The sequence below is a fragment of the Rissa tridactyla genome, chromosome 6 (genome assembly GCF_028500815.1).
Source record: "Rissa tridactyla isolate bRisTri1 chromosome 6, bRisTri1.patW.cur.20221130, whole genome shotgun sequence".
Taxonomy (NCBI): domain Eukaryota; kingdom Metazoa; phylum Chordata; class Aves; order Charadriiformes; family Laridae; genus Rissa; species Rissa tridactyla.
Window position 1 is genome coordinate 16,907,402 of NC_071471.1, and position 19,848 is coordinate 16,927,249.

General features: G+C 42.5%; 1 protein-coding gene across 1 annotated transcript in view; it reads right to left on the reverse strand.

Annotated features, from left to right (window-relative positions):
- Positions 1-19,848, reverse strand: part of ARHGEF4 (Rho guanine nucleotide exchange factor 4) — a 217,691-nt gene that overhangs the window by 96,236 nt on the left and 101,607 nt on the right. The window contains exons 5-6 of the mRNA XM_054206849.1: positions 16,628-16,954; positions 10,684-10,813 (exon numbers count right to left, since the gene is read on the reverse strand). Of these exons, the coding sequence (XP_054062824.1) occupies positions 10,684-10,813; positions 16,628-16,954 (457 nt within the window). The remainder of the gene's footprint in view (positions 1-10,683; positions 10,814-16,627; positions 16,955-19,848) is intronic.

Sequence of the window (19,848 nt, forward strand, 5' to 3'; positions counted from 1 at the left end):
CCTTTAATTTGGATACTTCATGTCTTTCTGTCCAGCTGAGATACTTAAGGCCTGATTTTCAGAATTGCTGAGCAACCCCAGCTCCCAGTCATTTTCTCCCTGGAGTACTGCACTGGCCAGACATTTGGAAATTACTCATAAGTATTTAAAAATAGAAAGGCTACTATCCAAATATCAAACTATACATATACATCTTTTTCTACCCTAAATCAAACTTCGAAAGTCTCTCAGGCCCTCTCTGAGGGTTATTGATGCTTATGAAGTCCTCTGGCATCCTCAAATGGAGAGGCTAGTAGAACTGCAAAGCATTCCCCCTTTTCATGTTTACATTTAGCCTCAGGGAGAAGGGCCTCCTCGTGTAATGTACTGTATATTGACATTTAGACCAAAAATGCCATCAACCGATATTAGAAAACAGTAGAATTTTTCACTTCATATGAATCTGAACTATGGGTTTTGCATAATTTTTTCAAGTGTCACTGGCACAGAAGCTTGTGCTGTAACAAGGGGTCTTTTCTCTTTCAATTCTGTGTCACATTTACCTTCCCCTCTTGATCAATATATTATAAGAAAGTCAACCCCATAACAAAATGAATCATACTTCATTACTGATGGTAGAAGAATATTATTAACAGAAGACAGGTTTTTTCCCCCTTGTGAACCTGGGAAAACACTACCTGTCTTTTCCACATAGAGGATTGTCAATTTGTGTTTCTGAAATCACACATTGTCAGATATATACATGTGTAAACATACATACATACCTGTCTTTTGACTTTCTTGAAATTTAAATTATGTAAAAGAGAAACTCAAACGGCTGCATTCCAATTGTACTGAAGACCTCTCACCTCCCTTTCACCTCTGTTTTTCAGTCACTTAAATCTGGTTTCTTTCTAATCTTCTCTGAAGCCTTTGACAACAACAGATTCAGCACGAAGATCCCTACAGACAAGTTTATGTGCACACCGGGAGAAGAAAAGCAAAACCCTGTCCGCCAAGTCCACCTAGCCAGCCTTAAGGCCATTGCTGGAAAGGCAGAATCCCTTTAAAACAGAGAAAGAGACGGACTCATCTTCCAGCCCTTTTTTTAATGAACCATCAGGCAGTTCCTAGTGTTGCCACACAGGTCATATTTTTTTGCCCTGACTTCTTGATGGTGATGACACATGCCAAGATGCTGGAGACTCCCAGCTCCTCCAAGGTGAGGACGTTGCCATGTATTCTAGCTGCCACCGCTCTTATGCACTGCCAGCTGCTATTGCTCCTGCTGTTTTGTTTAAGCAGTGTATTAATTTTACCATTCAAAAAATGTTATTTAGCACGTGCTTTAAAGAAATCCTGCCTCACTCCTCTGACAGCCAATTGGTCTTGATCGCGAGAAGCAGTTCTCCTACAGCAGCTGCGTTAGTTTAATCCAAAGCAGAATACCAATAGAATAGAATCAAAGGGAATAAGTTCTTCAGGGAGATGCATTGCTCTACAGATTTAACCCTAATTCTGGCCTGAATTTTGTTAGTAGTTAGAGGCAAACTGCTCAGACATCTTTTGCACATGAGAAGACACTTATCAACCATAGTATTTTTGTGCAGCAAGGAACCCGAAGTGCAGTGATGTGCTTTTATTATTGTATTGCTATATCAATACTGTAATTATGAAACTTAATTTGGTTTCTCCCTGTCCTCAGTCTGTCTCCATACCATTTTCTGTTCTATTCTATTTCCTCTCATCTCTGCAATTCCTGATAAACATATGCAGCATCCACAAAATGACACCATGCCTCACAGCCTTTGGAACAAGAATATCGTAGAAATGAAAGAGAATTTAAAAAAAAAAGACTTAGCAAAAGCAAACTTTGAAGCTATCAACCTTACTTCTTTTATATCACTGTACATCATTTGTATCAACCGACCTGATTAAGCCCAAGAAATCCATCCGTGGAGGACAGCTGACTGCAAACCCTGTAAGACAGAAGGGACCGAACCACCGCTACAGTCCCATGTGCGACTCTGAGTAGTAGTTTGAAAAAGCATCCTGTGCCAGGGTTACTCTACGCCCATGTCAGAGCTATGCTGGGGAATCTGCATTCCTAGTTACAGGGGAAAACGAGCCAGCAATGCTACCGAGATGCTGAACTGCATCCCCTTGCATTTGCAGCCCAGGTCTTTCCCCAAAACAGAGTGCCAACGGCCCGATCTCATCCTGAGCCTTTTTTCCTGCCCCTGGACTCTCAGGACACACTGCAGATGTTTAGGGTTTCATGGCCACCTAGAAGGTCTGGTGTGGGTTGGAAAGTCAAATAGGCTGGCCACGCTGCTGAAGTCCTTCCCCATATGACAGTGCAGTTACTCTCACTTCAGCAGAGGACTCCAGAGCAGCAACGGATATTTCATCAAACAGCCCCAAATCTACAGTAGTAGATGGAATTACAAGACTTTTCAATAATTAAAAGTATATGTGACTAAAGCAGATCACACAGAACTACACCTAAAATTCTTCCCAAGCCTTGCCTCTAGCTGGTAGCACTGAGTATTTTTGCTAAGGAAATGGCAGTCACTGGTGGCCTTGAAGGCACTTGTCTGAATTTATCCAAGAGAAAAACTAATTGCTGCAGCTCTACTAAAAATCTCTCTGAACAGCAACAGTCAAGAAACAAACTAAACAGCTCAGCAATCACTGGCTGTTAAGATCATCGCCAGGCTCCTTTGCTAGTATCAGTTGGGAAGGAGACAGCTTCTTTCCCGTGCTTGCAGTTCAAACATCCAAACCCTAAATAGGCACATGAGTAATTGAAAACTAGAATGCCAGACCCAGGCAGGCCGAGCCAGAACAGATCCAGGCTATGTGAACATGCCTCCAAAATGTCTGGTTCAAAAAGGAATTAAATGAAGGACGGGAAGACAGAAACTGAACTTGAGCAGATGGCTCAGGGAACTGCCTTTCCCTCTTTCAGTACACAGCAGTGCAAACCTACCTAGCCCTCAGCTGCTGCACAGCACCTCGCTTGGACATTTTCTAAAGGCAGCAATACTCTACACTGGCATGTACAGAGAGAAATGCCAGCTCTAACACTGGGCTCTATATAATTCAGCTGAAATAAGAAATGCTGTTCCAAAAGGAAAGGACAGCTTTAATCAGGTAGAAGCCTACACGCTGTTTCCAAAGCCATTAAGAACCTATTTATTGCCTTCTGACTTAAGAATTATATTAAGGGTCTATGTCATTTTGTTTTAGCTGTAAGTCTGCAGGGGGGACAGCTAGCAAGCACTGAATATTTTGGTTATTTCTCATGACTAAGAGACTGCATTTCCAAATTATATGCTTTTCCCAAAACATTTGATTTGGTTTCTCAAGGTCAGGGCAATATCACAGAGCAGATTTTAAAAACAAACAAACAAACAAACAAGAGTCCCTTACCTGTGGCAGAGTGAAGGCTCTCCAAGCTCCAGTATCTGGACAGGACACCTCTCATCCCACCACCGCCACACACCACCCCGCTGCTGTCCGAATCCGAACCCGGTGAGAGCCCAGAGCTGCCACTGCTACTGCAGTTTTCTCCACTGTGTGCCCCACTGGACTCACTGGGGCACTGCTGGGTCCTCATGCAGGCAGGTAAGAGGGAGAGCCAGGGGCTCTGCTCTGCTGGGGGAGGAAATGGGCAAAGCGCTGTGTAGCTGCTCGCAGGGCAGTGGTACCTGGCAGCGCTGGCTGAGGACTGAGCTGGATTCCTATCCTCCTCTCCGCTTGTCTCGATGCATCCTGACATCATAGGGGTCCACTAAGGAGGCTCCCTCTGTGGCAGCTCAACCGCTTTCAGCTGCAGCTTCTAGCAGCTGATTTTTATTAAAGCCCATTTCAAGGCATTAAAAAAAGCAAGGGTGGGACAGAGATCTTTCCTCCTAATTTAGCAGAACTGACAGATTAAAAATAAATAAGTGGGAATAGTAGAATTTCATGCATTTTAAAAATGCCCAAGTGAGAGAGACCTTGTGTTATCTGCTTCCCCTGAGAACTCCGAAAGGACTTAACATACAAACTAATCATGTTCAGAACTGGCTGCGGCTGTTGCTATTAAAAAACTATTTTTGTAAGTCTTCAGAAAAAGAATTCAAAATTAAATCAAAGCCAGAAAAACACAGATTGAGATTTGGGGAGGCTGCAGCTGGGAGCTTTGAAAAATCATTTAGCATCCACCCCCAGACTGTAGACCTGGGACGGTCCCTATTTCAGTGTGTGATCTTTGGAAGAGACCTCAGCCCCAAGTGAAACAGCATCACTAACTACTTTTTAATTACAAAGTTTTATATTCTCATTACCAACGCGTGATCCAGTGTATCCCCATAACAATCATTCTGAAAGAATACTAGTTCCCAAGAATGCAAAAATATCTGTACTGTTTACAAACAGCTTTGAGACACCGCAGAGGTTTTATGATAAAGGACATTTCTGGACTGCCACTCTGCTGAAACACCTGCCTCACAATGCCAGATTTGTCAAAATATCAAAATAATTTACGAGTAGCCACATGTGTGTCTAGGCACCCAAACCCAAAACTAGGAGCCTAGTTTCACACAAGAACTGAAAATGCTTGTTTTATTATTTCTGTGGAAGGTAATTCTGTACAAAGTAAATAAAGCCACATTATTACATGGCCATCACAGCCTGCTCTGACAGAGACCCCCCTCTGCCACACTATCTGTGCAATAACAGGGTTATTTTATTTCAGTAAGACTTCTGTTTTACTGAGTATTTTCTAAAAGGAAAACCTTTGCCCTCCATCACTGCAGGTTACTACAAGGCATCCAACAACACTGAACCAACTTTTGAGGCCTTAAATATTCCGGCTATTCTTTACAAGGTAGGTCTCTGCAGTAATAGCAAAAATAACATTTCTACAGTGGCCTGTAACAAAAAAAAAAATTCCTTCAATTATCTTCTGAATGTAGCTACTTAGACCAAAATATCCTCCTCTAAGGCCTCCCAATACAGAAATGGAAATGAGTTCTCAATTTGACTGCAGTAGAGCCACTCTTCTGCATTGATCAGGGCCTCCTAGAACTGCCTGCATTAAAGTACAAATGGAGAGAAACATTTCTTGATCATAATAATGGGGGTGAAGACAAGTTAGGCATTAACAACAAAGCTGTTCTTTGGATGTGGAGCACAGGGTGCTGAGAAGACGAAGGGACAGTGCAGCTCTTCAGACATGAAAGGCGCTAAGGAGAGGCTACAATTCAGTCCTAATTATCCTACTTTGAAATCCATGCTTGGTACATGAGAAGTAAGGAAACTCCACGCAGATGTATCTCTCCTTGACTGAGCTGCTAAAATGAACATTATTTACAGAGGCTCTGTAGCAACTGCCCTTGCCTGGGAGATCTCTGCCCTGAACCTGTTTAAATCACCCCATCTGTTCCTCTGCTAACCCTCCCACTCTCTGGACTGAACACTCTTGGCAAATACCAAGAGATGTTTATTCAGTGCCAGAGACAACAGACTGTAATCCCAGCTGAAGGTGCTACAGAGGTAGACATATTATATGCATGTACTGCATAGGCATTTTCTAACAGAATGGGAAGAGAGGAAAAATACTACAAAGCCAGGTTGTGGAAAGCACAATATTATATCAGAGTTCAAAACTGCAACCCGTCACAGAGGCGTTCCACCTGACTACAGTTTTTTTGTTGTTGTTGTTCAATCTTCATACAGATTTTCTTCAGTGACACTAGAGAGAGGTTAGTGAAAGCTGCTCTAGCAGCAACTGACTCCAACTACAGATTAAGAATCTCACTGCGCAGCCTGGTCAAGGTAGTCAAACTACCCTGAGCCTTGGACAGCCTGATCCTAAATATCTGCTGGATATTTTAGTCTCCATTGGGTTCTCCCGTAGTCTCGTTGCTTTGACCAGTGATTGCCAGAACCATTCAGGATTTGCTAAGATCTTCTTTTTCACTCTTTGCCCCATGGAAAGTTTTTATTGGTATGTTGAATCTTTCACCTCAGTAGCTAGTACATACATTCCCACTCAACCTGCTAAGACAAATTTTCAGGAATTCAGCCATCACTGGCCCCAGCTGTTAAGGTTGGATGAAAATCTTTGAGTGAGCACATGTTATCAGAGACCTCACAGAGCACAAATATTTGTGGCTGTAGTTAAAAAGAATCACGATTGGCATACCAGGTCTAATCTTCCTGTGATTCAGAGACAAAGTGAAAGATACAGTAGGCAGCATGATTGCTTTTTAGCCACTTAAATCCAATGTTACTTCCATGGGTTAACGAGGATGGAACGGACATTTCATACTACAGCTACAATCACACACTTCTGAGTACTTGCATACCACTTTTTTCTGTGTCCCTTCAAGAACTAAAATGACAAAAATGGAATAAATAGCTCAGCTTGTTATTTTGCTGAACTACAGGACTACTAAATATTTATAAGACATAATGAAGTCCTGTTATTAAGCTAATATTTTCCCTCTTGAACAGATTTCTCCAGTGGCTGTCAAACATCTTCACATTAACTGTTGCCAAGTGTGAGCTTAACAGCCCATCTATAGCTGGGAAAAGAAGATGAAAGATGGCCACATGAAGTTGAGTAAACAAACAGTCCCTTTGCCTCTGAGAAATACTTTCCGCTATACCAGTGAGGCCAGAGGATAGCTCAGTATCACTAAGTGGTCACTGTTTTCCAGACTATCCACAACAGATTCAGGCTTTGAGAACTTGGCTTGCCTATTCTTATTGCTTATGCAAGATTTCCAAGGCCACCAGTATGTTCATCATCAGGACACATCAGTCAGAATGAATTCATGGCTCTCTTGTTGGTATAACTAACAGCAGCACTGTGATGGAACTCCTGGGCATCTCTTGTAGACATTCGATAGCAGGAAATTTAAAGATCTTAGGCTGCTTAAATCTGACAAGACACAGGAAAAAATGCCAAAAAGATTCAGTCTGCATTTAAACAATGATTTTAAATAATACAGGTTTAAGATCTGTTATAGCACAGCTACAAGTCTGATCTTGTAATACACTAGGTACAAGTTTCTTCCTTTCTGAGGATATGAGAAACCCTGAAGGTTTATGGTCATATATGTGACCCTATCCAAAAGTTTCACAGATTCTCTGAGAGGTAGCATGGGGTGAAATATCTGGGAGAAGGTAACGAGGGCAGAGACAAGAATAGAAAAGTCTCTAGCTGAGAAGCAGAGAAAGCAGCGAGCAGGGACTTCAAGGAACTACACTTCCAACCCTCAGACAATTACCCATGTCTGTCTGTCTGTCACTTGTCACCTTGTGATTGTCTCCTGCTGAAAAGTCCCTAGGGAAGAGCCCAGAGATTGCAGCACCTCCCCAGAAAGTTCCCTCTGTTCTAGACCTGTGGGCTAGTAGCTCCCACGCCCAGAACTGCTCATCTCCCAGCTTCAGCCCAAGTCATAGGTACATTCTCACAGCTGCATCCACTGTCCATCAAACAGCTTCCCAGCTACATCCCCAATTTCAGCCAATGTCTTCAAGTTACAAACAAACAGATATTAGGCTCAGGAGAGAGACAGGGAAGGAAAGGATAAGACAGCCTAACGACAAACATACTGGTCCACTGCTTTAACCCAAAGCCTTGTTATCCTTCCACTGCTCCCTCCAGTACGTTTTGGGCCCTTCCCTCTCACCCGTCTCCTGGGGCGATTCCTGGGTCAAATGGTCTCTCAAGATCTTCAGAGGCTGCCAAAACGCAGAAAAGCATTCCCATACCCACATTAGGGAACCGGCTTGTTTCCTACGCTGGTCTTTCACTCTTGCTCAAGCCTATTTGAACACTGCAGTAAACCAGGCAATAAGGAACAGATACATACTGCAAGGTACAAACCAGAAAACTAAAGGGGAAAGACACTTGATATTCATCAATACTACCTGCCAAGGTGCGCCACGCAGCCAACAAGGTCCTTCCAAAATGTTCAAACATTCATGATATTTGAACAGGACAGTTAACTTTGCTCATCTTGGGAGCAATGAGTGTGAGTGTGTGCACACGTGTGTTAGTGGGGGTGTTCAACCTCTATACTTCTCAGGAGGAAGCTCATTCAATCTTTGCTGAATATAGAGATTAACAGCATTCTCAGCCACTCTTTATTTCGTAGATGTTAGAGCCATCTACTGGTTCCTTACAGTTTTCTCAAGTGGCTGCTCTGGACAGAAGAGATGACAAGAAGGCAGTCTGCAAAATTTGATCAGTGACCAAGAGCACCACAGTATGCCTGATCCCAACTGCTGAGATATCCAAATGACAGGTTTGAGCCTGCCTCATTTCTCCCAGCATGAAATAAAGGCAGAGAGAACAATGTGTCAGTGCTCTAGTGCCAGTGAGTGGTCAGAGGAAGCTAACGAGCACAGCAGATACAGCATTAAAATTAATCTCTTGTCCCAGCATTTGTGGTATGTTCTAGTTGGGAACAGGCAACCTCACCTGAAGTAGTAAGTTTGTGTCCAGCTAAGCTCTCGTCCTCAGGTAACGGGCAGGTGCACGACAGAACTCTCGTAGCTGTGCATGGCACCTTTTGGGCTGGGATCATGACAGCCATCTTTTCATAGCTGAAGAACTAGAGAGGGCTCCAAAACAGCCCATTCCCCACACAGCCCCTTGCAGCATTCCCTGCACAAGGTGGCCAGGTGCAGACTTTGGGAGTGAGAATTTTATTCATATTTTCAACATGGAAGTATACAGTACCACGGCATATTGCACAGTACTTTCATATCCAGTATCTTTGATGACTAAAGCATGTGCTAGGATCATCAATACAAGTAGGCGCAGCTTTAGAGTTAGGAACCTTAAAATTAGATTAAATGGATTAATCACTTAATTTTATATTTATTTTAAATGACCTACAGCTCTGTCAAAAGCAACAGGTATCACAACAAAGCTGTACAAGAATCAAAGAGGGCATTCTGCTGCACTACTGCTGCCTCAAGGACATTCCCAATCCTAAAACTGATCTAATTGATTTAAGAGTATTGCTTAAGTAATTTCTAGTTTTCTTCCCAGCTGCATCCTCCCACAGGAAGGACACATGCACATCCTCATCACCCCCAAAATGCTTCACATAAAGCCCACAAGCAGCAGCTAATAGAGGTGGCTGTGGCAGAAGCATTACAGTGCTTCCTCTGTTCAGCAGTTTTCTCTTCCACTAGCATGGTTTTGGTGGTGGAAAAAGGGTTCTGCTGCATTTAATTTGTTTTGCTACATTTACACAGAAACTCTTGAGGTCCGGGCTTAGGTCATAGTATGAAATTCACTTGTACGTAGGTACAAGGGACATTGTGTGAATCACACATGATTCAGGTTTCAAGACCATTTCTAGATAGCATATAAACATCTACAGCACTACCAACTGGTCAATCTATATTTACTCCCCCTATTCATTCTCTGAAATTCATATATATTTTTTTTAACTCACTCACGTCCCAGTTGGGAACTATCATGACATTTGTATCAGCTGTGACTCAGAATTTACTTCTATGACAGTGGCACTTAGGGATTTCAGCTAACGTCAGAGATGCACAGACAACTTGACAATGATGGGTTTCCATCTGGGATTTTCAAGGAGTAAAGCTGCAGCTTTTTAATTCAGCCAGGGAGCTGGTCCTAAGTGTTAGGGCAACAGCAGATGCTTGTGACAGCAACTGATCAAAGCCCTCAGTGCTGAGAGAGCAGAGGCAGCGCTCTTGACACCAGGATAATAAGTAGTTTGCTTTCTTATTTCCAGATGAAACCTCATGACTCTATGTATGAGTTTTACAAAGTGTCAGAAAGCAAACCAGTTTTGCTTGACAAAATATTATGACCATTCAACTCTGATGTAACCAGCACAATGCTACGGCTCCTTAATTAGGTAACTCCAGCAGCGTTTAATCAACGGTACAAAAAAGACTTTCTGAGGCAGAAATGGCAGCTTGGTACCCAACTGTGGTTGGCTTTTCCTGGCTAGATTCCTAACCACCAAACAACTCCGCTGCAGTCTGCTTTTCTTAGCCCACCCCAAAGTGCTACGATAAAGATATCTGCAGCGTTTGGGCAGGCACTGTCAGATGGAGAATTTAAAAACCTGGCAAAGATACGTCTCACTGTTTAATAATCTGTGCGACTTACCATTTTAATTCTGAGAAAGTGTCAGTCATTGGAAATGAAGCAGATATGATACTTCACACACATTCCTCGTGAAAATACAGAATACTTGTTCTTTAAGATGATTTATTTAAAGTACAGGAAACGTCTACTTCTAGAGGCTCATTTAATCACTTTAGTGCCTAATTAGCAACTTGAGAGGAACCTCACCATACCTACCGTAGTGCTCTCCAGCAAACACAAGGCAGAGAGCCTATTTCATCTGCAGAAACCTAATTCAAGAGTGAAATATATATGACATCATCTTAGGTGAGACAGAGTTCTCATGAGACAACACAATGTTTCTACATCAAGCACATTATCATTGCCATCAGTGATCTTTTCTTCACTAAAAAGCTGACCACTGCCTTCAAACAGCCCCTGGTCTGAGCAGATTTCTGCTCAGACATGGATGCAGCATTTCACGTAAACAGGTCAGAATGCTTATCAGATAGTTTCCATATTCAATAAACCAGAGCTTAATCCCCTCATAATTCATGTCCAACTAAGACTCGGGTACACACCAGGAGAGGAGATGCGCCGTTTCCAGCCCATGCAGTCTAAGCCTGTCGGAGTGCTCTGGGAAAATGGATGCAGTTTCAATGGTAGGATGTCAAAGGCAACAGCAGACGTGATGGATGGACTTCTTCCAGCCTGTTACAAGAGAGGGAAAACAAAGACGACAAACGTTAAACTCAGATGCCCTAGAGGACAAAATACAGCATTCATCATGGAGCACCATTTCCACCTCTGATGTTTGCTCATGTAAGTAAGTAGTACATTAATAGACACGTGTGGATGATTTTGGCTAGAGAGGTTAGAAAAGGGTGAGAATGCAGGGAAAACTGCAAGATAATAAGAACAGAAGTGGTTAACAGGGTACTGGACTCATACTTCACATACTGTCGCGTATATCTACATTCACAGAAAGTTAAAGTTTCACTCCCTCCTGTAAAGCGCATCTAGTGGGAGGGGGAAGCACGTCATCCCCTCAGCTACAGAACTGTTTCCTACAACTTTATGACTAATAATTCCTGTAAATAAAGCTTTTCCCCTCAAAGATTTAGTGGCACCAGTCCCCATCCATATAGGACGGGGATAACACAGCATTCTTCTCTACAGTTAAAGGCTCTGTTCTCTGCCTGGCTGATTGATTTTACAAAACTTACAGAACTTTATGAAACTTTGAAAACTCTATACTATTGACAGTTCTCATTGAATTAATAACTTTTGCTGGTTTAAGGGGAAAAACATATAGACACATACACACAGCTTGTGACCTTTAATACCTCAGTAAGTCAGGCTTAAAATAAACAAAAATACAAGATTGTTTGTTTAAGAAATCACATAATCATACAAACCACTGTCATAAGATACTCCATCCACCCACAGACTAACCCACTCTTCCATGTAGATATTCACTTGAAGTTTTAAAAAGATATTAAAAATCTATCAACAAAATCCAAAATGTAAACAAGGTTGTTCTCCTTTTCTGTGCCAAATCCAATACTTTCTGCCAGTTTTGCCACACCAAGAAATTTTCAATGTTTTCTGTCTCCTCTCATCCACCCTGAAATGGAAATAATGTCTGCTCGATATAAGGAAATGAGACCAACATTACCCTGCTACTTCACCAGGCAATCACAAGACACTGGGCAAGATACTACAAGAATATAGATTATCTGACAATAAGCAATACAGATTGTTGTCAATGTCACTGAAATTTGTGGTACTTAAGGCATAGTACAGATATGCTTGTATTCCTTTTCTCTTCTCTCTCTTTTCTCCATCCCATACCTCCTATGGCTGGCACACACGGAAAGCATCAGTGACTGTGAACAACTGAGAGATCAGCTGGTCAGTGAGCACTGGTCCCATGGGCACGGCCATTTCTCATCCCTGTATCCCTACTGCCCCTTCCTTTGGCTGCAAGGTTAACACTTGGTTACAAGGTATCCGTCCTTCACTGAACCAAGAATTTGGGACAGCTTGCTGTCCAGTAGTTTATCTAGGATCTTTCCGCCTCCCTACCAGCCCACACCATGTGGTGTGAAGAGAAAGGCTGCTGACTAGCCTTGATGCTGAAGCCTCTTCCTTAGAAGATGGCAACTAGTCAAAACATCCTTCCAAAACGAAATGGCAAACTAAGCCCATGGAATAGCCACACACTGCCCAAGCAGCTGAGAGTGCTTCTGCTCTGTGCCTGGTTTGCTTTATTCTTCCTGGACTTTGCTAAAACAAAGAGAACACAGCCAATACTTTGGCACAAATCACCATCTCCTGAGGGATACCATGAACCCTGTTCAAATTAACCTGAGTGGTGCCTGTTTGTCTAGAAAAGTCACAGCAAAGCCCCAGTGGGAGCACATGCTCTTCCAGTGACAATGAAATCAAGCAAAACAGGCAACCTACTGAGCTACAGCTTTGAAAATGCCAAGGGTAAAGTCTAGGTTATTTACATGAAAGGTGATAGAAAGCATTATTGTTTGGTTTGAGACTAGGAAGGAGAATACTGCCCTAGGGCTGTTACAGTGAAAACGGCAGGCTTCATTCTTATTAATCTCCAAGACATCAGAGCAAATTTCAGGTACAGGCATAATTTGTTTTTTATAGCAGGGAAGCCAGGCCAGTATAGCCCAAAGTCAGGAGAGGAAGCATTTTCAGAGACCTTAGTAACATCTGGGCAGGGTCTTCCCCAACCTACAAGGGAGGGGAAACGAGGGACTAGAACATAGTAAAGACCCTCTCTTCTATACTTCCTGCTATAGGTTCAAGGGGGCACAGTAATTCAGTCCCTGGGAGAGGCATTTACCCCTGCTGCGTGTCTGTGCCTTGGCAGGTACACGACAGGGGGAGACGTATCTCATTCAATCCCCTCTCCAAAGTGTGTTCATTACCCTCTTGAAGTGTATCTGAGGTGCCCACAGTGCTCATAACCATGGTAGCACACAGCAAAACTTAATTTTCTCTTATTTCAGATGGGGTGAAATCAGATTTCCAGGAGTCACATTCAGGACAATAAGCTAAAGATCTATTTTTCACGGCGCCTCATTTCTCTTTCAAAATCAAAGAGAGAGCTTTTTCTGCGCTATACCCCCTCTGGGTATAGTCCCCTGATGGGCCTTTTAGGAATCTCTCTAATTTGGCAGTGCAAAAACTGTGCTCTAACAAATGCATGCAGAAGCCACGTCTGTGCTTCTATTGCTGTGCACTGGAGAGGCATCAAGCTTAACAGTCGGGTTTTAACTTTTTGTCAAAATAGGAAAGAGCAGGATGGGAGCAGACAGGCAGTTCAGAGACATCACTAAAACAATTTTTGCAAAAATAATTCCCCAAACAGAGCCCACTGCCATTCCAGCATTACATGTCTCAGTGGTTTGAGGCATTGTCTCTGCTCCAGCTAGGGAATTTAGACTGCATTAAAAATAAGTAAGAGGACCCCAGGCTACACTGTGAAACCCATCACCATGTGAAGGGCAAAGTCTATGGCCAAGCAAAAGAAAATAGATTCATCCACGGCCGTGGGAGTTTCTCTTCTTCCACTTCAGGGGGTGCTACTTTCAAAAGCTTGCCATGACCAGTCAAATGTTAACACTTTAAGGGGCAAGATCAGAAGCTGCTCAGCTTGTTACTGGTAGCATTTCATTATAAGGGACAGCTGGGTCAAGCTTTGAGTTTGACTCTAGGGATTTACACAGACTGTTCCCATTTAAAGCAGATGAGCAGCTTACTGGACCTAAGCAAAACAAAGACCAGCATATAGAATAGTTTAGGAGTAGTATTTCAATTGGTTATTTTTTTAGTATAAAGGTAGTTTCTTGACCATTTATCCATCTCCCTCAATCTCAGCCACCAGCCCTCAAAATTAACACTATACTAATTTTTGTATATTGATCTCAATGATAGAGCAGTATCAGAAATCAACACTAGAAAAATCAAGAATTCCTTCCTGGTCTGACCTATTAAGTTGTTTCCACAATACTGCAGCATTACATCACCTTGTATCCTGACCTGATCTTGACTTAACACAATACAACTTGTCATAACTGAAGCCACACAATCCAAGGCAGCCATGTGTCAGAAAAAAACAGACTTGCAATTTCAGATCTCCAAAGCCCCATACAATCGCCTTGTTCCAATCACAGAAACACAACAGACACTGAACATCTTACAAAGCTTCTTTTGTGACAAGTTATTTCTCCTTATGAATTTAGTATTCTTCTAAAACTGCCCTCAAACACTCCAGCTTGTGACAGCACTCCCACCACACTTTGAAGTATGAATAAGCCAGCATTACTACAGGAATAGAGCATTGCAAAGACAGAATAAAACACAAAAGGAAAAAGAAACTACGTGATGACTATTATAAATAAAAAGTACAGGCCAAGAAATGCAGTTATAGGGGCATACAGGAAATAGCCTTTGAATCCCAACAGTTCCCTCAATAAAACTTAGCATTGTGCCCTCTTGGCCTGCCCACAAAAAGTGTCAATAACCTGCACAACACACCTAAATCAACAGAAACAATAAAAAACAAATCTGCCTACACACCGCTAAATATCTTCTACTCACCTCTACTACCAAAAGAAGAATGAACCAGAAAATTAACTCAGGCCCCCAAACCCCAGTGACAGGTGATGTTAACGGAGGGCATGGCGCAGCTGCAAACCATTAGACAGCTGATCACAAGGAGAGGTAAGTTTGCATCAGAAAATAAGGGTGGAACTGCTTAAAGGAGAAACTCTTTTCTGGCAGCACCAAAACATGCAGTCAATCAGCAAAACAGACAGCATTCAAGCTGTGGAATCTGATGGCTCTAGGGGAAGCTATTGAGATAACTGGTCGCTCCTCTTAGAGGCACTAATGGTCTCAGTGCTGGCCGATGTACCCTGTAGCATGGGCTAGATTCCCATCACTATCCATGCTTGTCAAAGAATTGTAAGAAATACTTTTAGCATGCTTTACTGGCTTCTGTTTATCACTGAGCCTATGTAAGCCAGGGATTCATCTTCCCTAGCTTGTTTCATGCCCATACTAAGCACTCAGAACTTTGAACAAGGTAGAAAAGTAACACAATTAACTTTTTAAATTTTTTTAAACTTCACATCCACATGCCTCGGGAGCATTACTTGTTGTCTTCAACACCTAGGTAATAGTGGGGCTGAGCCAGGGAAGCATCCTCACTGAACTGAGAGTAGGCAACACACCACAGACCCATACCCAGCACTCATCCAAGCATCACCTGGCAACATTTTGTTTTGAAGACCCCTACAAATATAAAAAAGCACAGATTTTTAGCCCCTTTTCTTGAGGAAGAGAGAGCAGTGTGTGGTTTTTCAGAAGCCCTGTTTCTGGAATTAGCCTGGCTTTCTGTCCCAGGTGTCCGTCAGCTTTGATGGGAGGCTCTCTCAGGCAGACAGGGATGAGGCAGCAGGTTTAGTCCCACTGAGCCACAGTGGACAAGCTGAGCTGTGGCAGGTGAATGTTTCCCCACCGCCAGCCATACAACTACTTGTGCACATAAGCTCAAGCACATGCTGAAGTGGTGACTGGGGCCTCAGGTCCCTTCACATGTCATTTTGATGCAAGAGCAACCAGAAACAGGCAACCAGGACAACAGAGAGAAAGGGAAACAAATGCAGGTGACAGACCAAAACAGAAAACTCTGAGGAAAGCTTTTATCTGAGTATCTGCTACTTCATTTCAAGCTTGCTCAGAAGCTTCCTCTGTATTATCATCAGATGCTGCATGGAATGTCCCTCTATCTCATGTCCTTTGTCCTTAGAAGTTCTAAATTTGGCTCTTGGATACAGATTGATGGCTCTCCCTGAAGGGAACAGACCTTTGCTCTGGATCCAAGAGTAACAGATGCCATCAGTGTGAGTCACAACAGCCACAAAGTTTGCCACAAGCAATCATAATGCTGATCTAAAAATCTCCCCCAGTGGAAAGAATACTAAGAGCTAAAACTCCAATGCCAATGTTCTCTTGAGCACTTCACAGCAGGAATTTGCCTCAGTAGGAAGAGTGGAGTTGGCCTCAGATACAAGGGAAATCTAATTTAGAAGTCCTTTTTTAAAGTTATACAGCAATGCCATGGGGCACTGAATGAGATTTCATCAGTTTAATTTATACTGATTTAAGGCAACTTTGATTTGCTTCCTGCCCTCCCTATCTTTCAGCTCACAAAGCAATTTGATGTTCTCTCATCCTATTGTCCAAGATGGCATGGGGCAGGAACTGCTCACTTACAGCAACTAAAAAATCTCACCACCTTCAGAGATTATCACTTATGGACCAGTTTAATGTTTAATCAGTCTCCACAGACTACCAGGACCAAAGAAAAGCAGACAGAACTGGTACCAGACAAAGTGCAAGGACAGGAAAATGATGACAATAGAAAGAAGCAGCCGGAGCAGAGAGGAAGGCAGTGCCAGAGAATGAGGAGGACGGTGTATGGTTTCTTACTTTTAACTGGTCCTCTGGGAGGTGCCGCAATTGAATCCCTCTCTCTGGCTGTGTCTCCTTCTCTAGCTTCCTTTTTTGGTTCCTCTCCATCCAAACATCATCGAAGCTGAAGCACTTATAGAGGGATTTAGGTCTCTTCCTCCTTCTCTCTGGAATCTCCTTGGCTTTTTCATCTGGAGCAAGGAAGGAAAGCCTCCAGGCTTTGCTCTCCAGGGTGGAGATAGGGTGTGGGGATGGTGGAACCAGGGGGGGCCTTCTTTTGCGATGGGGAACCCATTTCTCATTTGGCCTCTTTTCAGGTGGTGTTTGACATTGCTGTTTAGACTCCTGTTTTACAAACAGCAGGTGAAAACACAGGGTTTGTTGGCTGGAAACTTTGTTTGCTTCAAATCAGGTTGAAGAGAAGATGGTAAAGCTCAGTTATCTCATCCCAGCTCTATTCAGAAGAAAATGCTTTCCCAAGAGTATTGGCTGGCCGAAACCAGCCTGTCTACTCACTCAGCCTTCTCCATAGGCTTAGTGGTACTCCACCCTGAAGCAGCAGCTCTGTTATCCTTTGAGGATGTAACGTACACTCCCTCTCCACAGGACAATGCCCTTTTCACCCTCATTCTAGACGGCATATTACAATAACATTACTACTGGGATTTAGGTCACTCTGTCTGTATAATATTATTTACAAAGACAGACAGCGTCTCTGAAAATAGAATAATAACCAGTCTTGTCTGTCTGTGCTTTTCCAACTGTACTTCAGTTATACAATGTGAAAAGGCTTCCTAGATGCCTGCAGGTCTGATATATTAAGCCTTGTGCTTCCTGATGTGCTCTTTGTGCTATCCATTTTATTTGCTTGATGTTGGGCCGAGAGCAAGAAATTGCACAGCTTTGCACTTCGCTCTCATTTGCCTTTAACGAGTGGCTGCACAAAATTACAGCTTTTATACTGGAACAACTTAAAATTAAGCATGTCCTGAGGCATCCAGCTACCACTCCAGGTAGCATCAGTGTTAGAATCAATAATATTAAGGTGGGAGATAACAACATTGAGGAATGAATGATCTCAGGAGTCTCTTTTCATGCCAAGAAAATGTTGTGTCCCGACAATCTCTCCAGTTTCTCACAGTTCATTTGGAGAACCCAAATACAACAACTCTTAAACCACTGCAGGCGCCTCCTATGTACTCTCAATTAACCAACAATCCCAGATCAATTCTTTATTGCCACTGGCAAGAGAGGCCACACTCTAGAAACACTTTGTATCTACAAAATGCTATGCAAAAAGGAAAGTGTACCCTTCTGGTATTCTGTCCCTAACCACATCATATTGGAGAGGAGCAAGGAGAAGAACTTTGCACTGATTCCAAACATGGGACATATTGGGACAGTTCACTCTTGCCTGCTGGGTAACACAATTATGTAAGTAAAATCATGCCACAAACAGTCAGATTAATTAAATATGTAATGAAGGCGCTGCCACATCGGCAAACTGGCAATTGTTCTGTCTTGCTGTTTTCAGCATAAAATCTTCATCCTCGATATAACTTGGAGAATGTTAACCATTAGCAGGTAAGGAGAGCGGGGCTGGTCTGTGCTCCGTCAGGCTAAGGGTTACTTACCAGTGTGATAGCCAGAGGTGTCAGGGGCAGGCTGATCCATTGCAGTTTGGCACAGCACCATAACACAGACAAAGCTGATACCACTGGAAAAATACCTGGCTGAGGGCTTGGGAATACATACATATCCCCTCAGTGGAGGGAACACTGGGAAGTGAGTTCAAGGAACTCCACAATTCTCCATCTGTTTTGCAATAATGTCTTTACTGATGCGGAACATAAAAGGACGTTTCTTCAAATACACTTTATTTTATTACCTTTTTACTGAGCAACATACAAAAGTAAGACCATCCTTGGTGTTTAGATAATTATGTTGGAAAGACTTAATACTGCAAATATACTTTGCCGAAGGCCTCTGTGGTATTTTCAGGGATTCCTGAAAGAACAAGTTCACTTACAAAATGTAGGGGGCAGCTCTACTCCATTTTACAATGTCATGAAAATGGAAATAAATAAAAGCCCTATCTGTTTTAACAGAATAGATGTTGTGTCCTGAAAGCTGGGACATTTACATTAATTTACAGGCTCCAGGTGCATTTATCCAATTTCAGATATCATATCCTGCAGCCTCCAGAAGAACAGGAAAATCAAACTGGTTTTATATGGCTTAGATACCATTTAAGTTTTTTGTAATTTTCTTTAAATTATGTAATCTAGCAATCAATTTAAGTAATTATTTATTGGCTTCTAATAATTATGTTATAGGATGTGCATTGCCTATTCAAAGCTTTACACATGCTTCATCTCTCCTCTCTTTTCTAGATGCTCTTTTGGGTTATCATTTACAGGTCAATGATTTTATTCATCCTCTGAGAGGCTTCATCTGTTGACAGTGTGCATAGTCCAAGTATCTTGCATTTTCCTAGGCTGGTGCAAGACTGCAGTCTCTTGTTTGGAACGTGGTATCCACTATGAAGTTTGTAAGTTAAGTTGATGCCCATGAAAATAAAAGATTTTAAAGTAAAGCAGAGGACAGAAGGCAATAAAGCAAATTCTCTTCCCCTTCTGCCCACAGCAATTCCAGTAGTACAGCCCTCATTTCTCAAACCCACCCACACGCTTCTTTAGATTCCAGACAGCATTAGCAAAAAAACCCCAAACCAATCAACCAAAAAACTTTCACTGGGAATGTGAGAGGAGAGGTTGAGGGAATTGGGTTTATTCAAGCTGGTAAGAGGGTACTAAAGGCAATATAAGAGCAGTCTGCAACAATTTTGTAGTTACATGGATGATGGATCCAAACTCTTCTCAGCAGGGCCAGACAATGCCACCAGACAATGGCGAGAAATTTTTCCCAATGTTTTCCTTGGGAACATGTTTCCCACAAAAGTGCTGACATTTCCAGCAATGGAGGTTTTCAAGACTTGGTTATTCAAAGTCATGGTTTTGTCTATCTGGTGTTGCCACTAGTCTTGTCTGAGGGAGGAGGTGGGATTAGATGACCTCCCAAGGTCTGTTCCAACCAACATTTTTGGTTTCTATACAAAAAATAGGGAGTTTCTGTTAAAAAAATTGGGAGAAAGGCTAGGCTAAGACCATTAAAACTTCAATATAACCTGGGATGTCAGAAACAAAAGGCAGCAGCAGCAGCAAAAGGTGTGCGCAGGC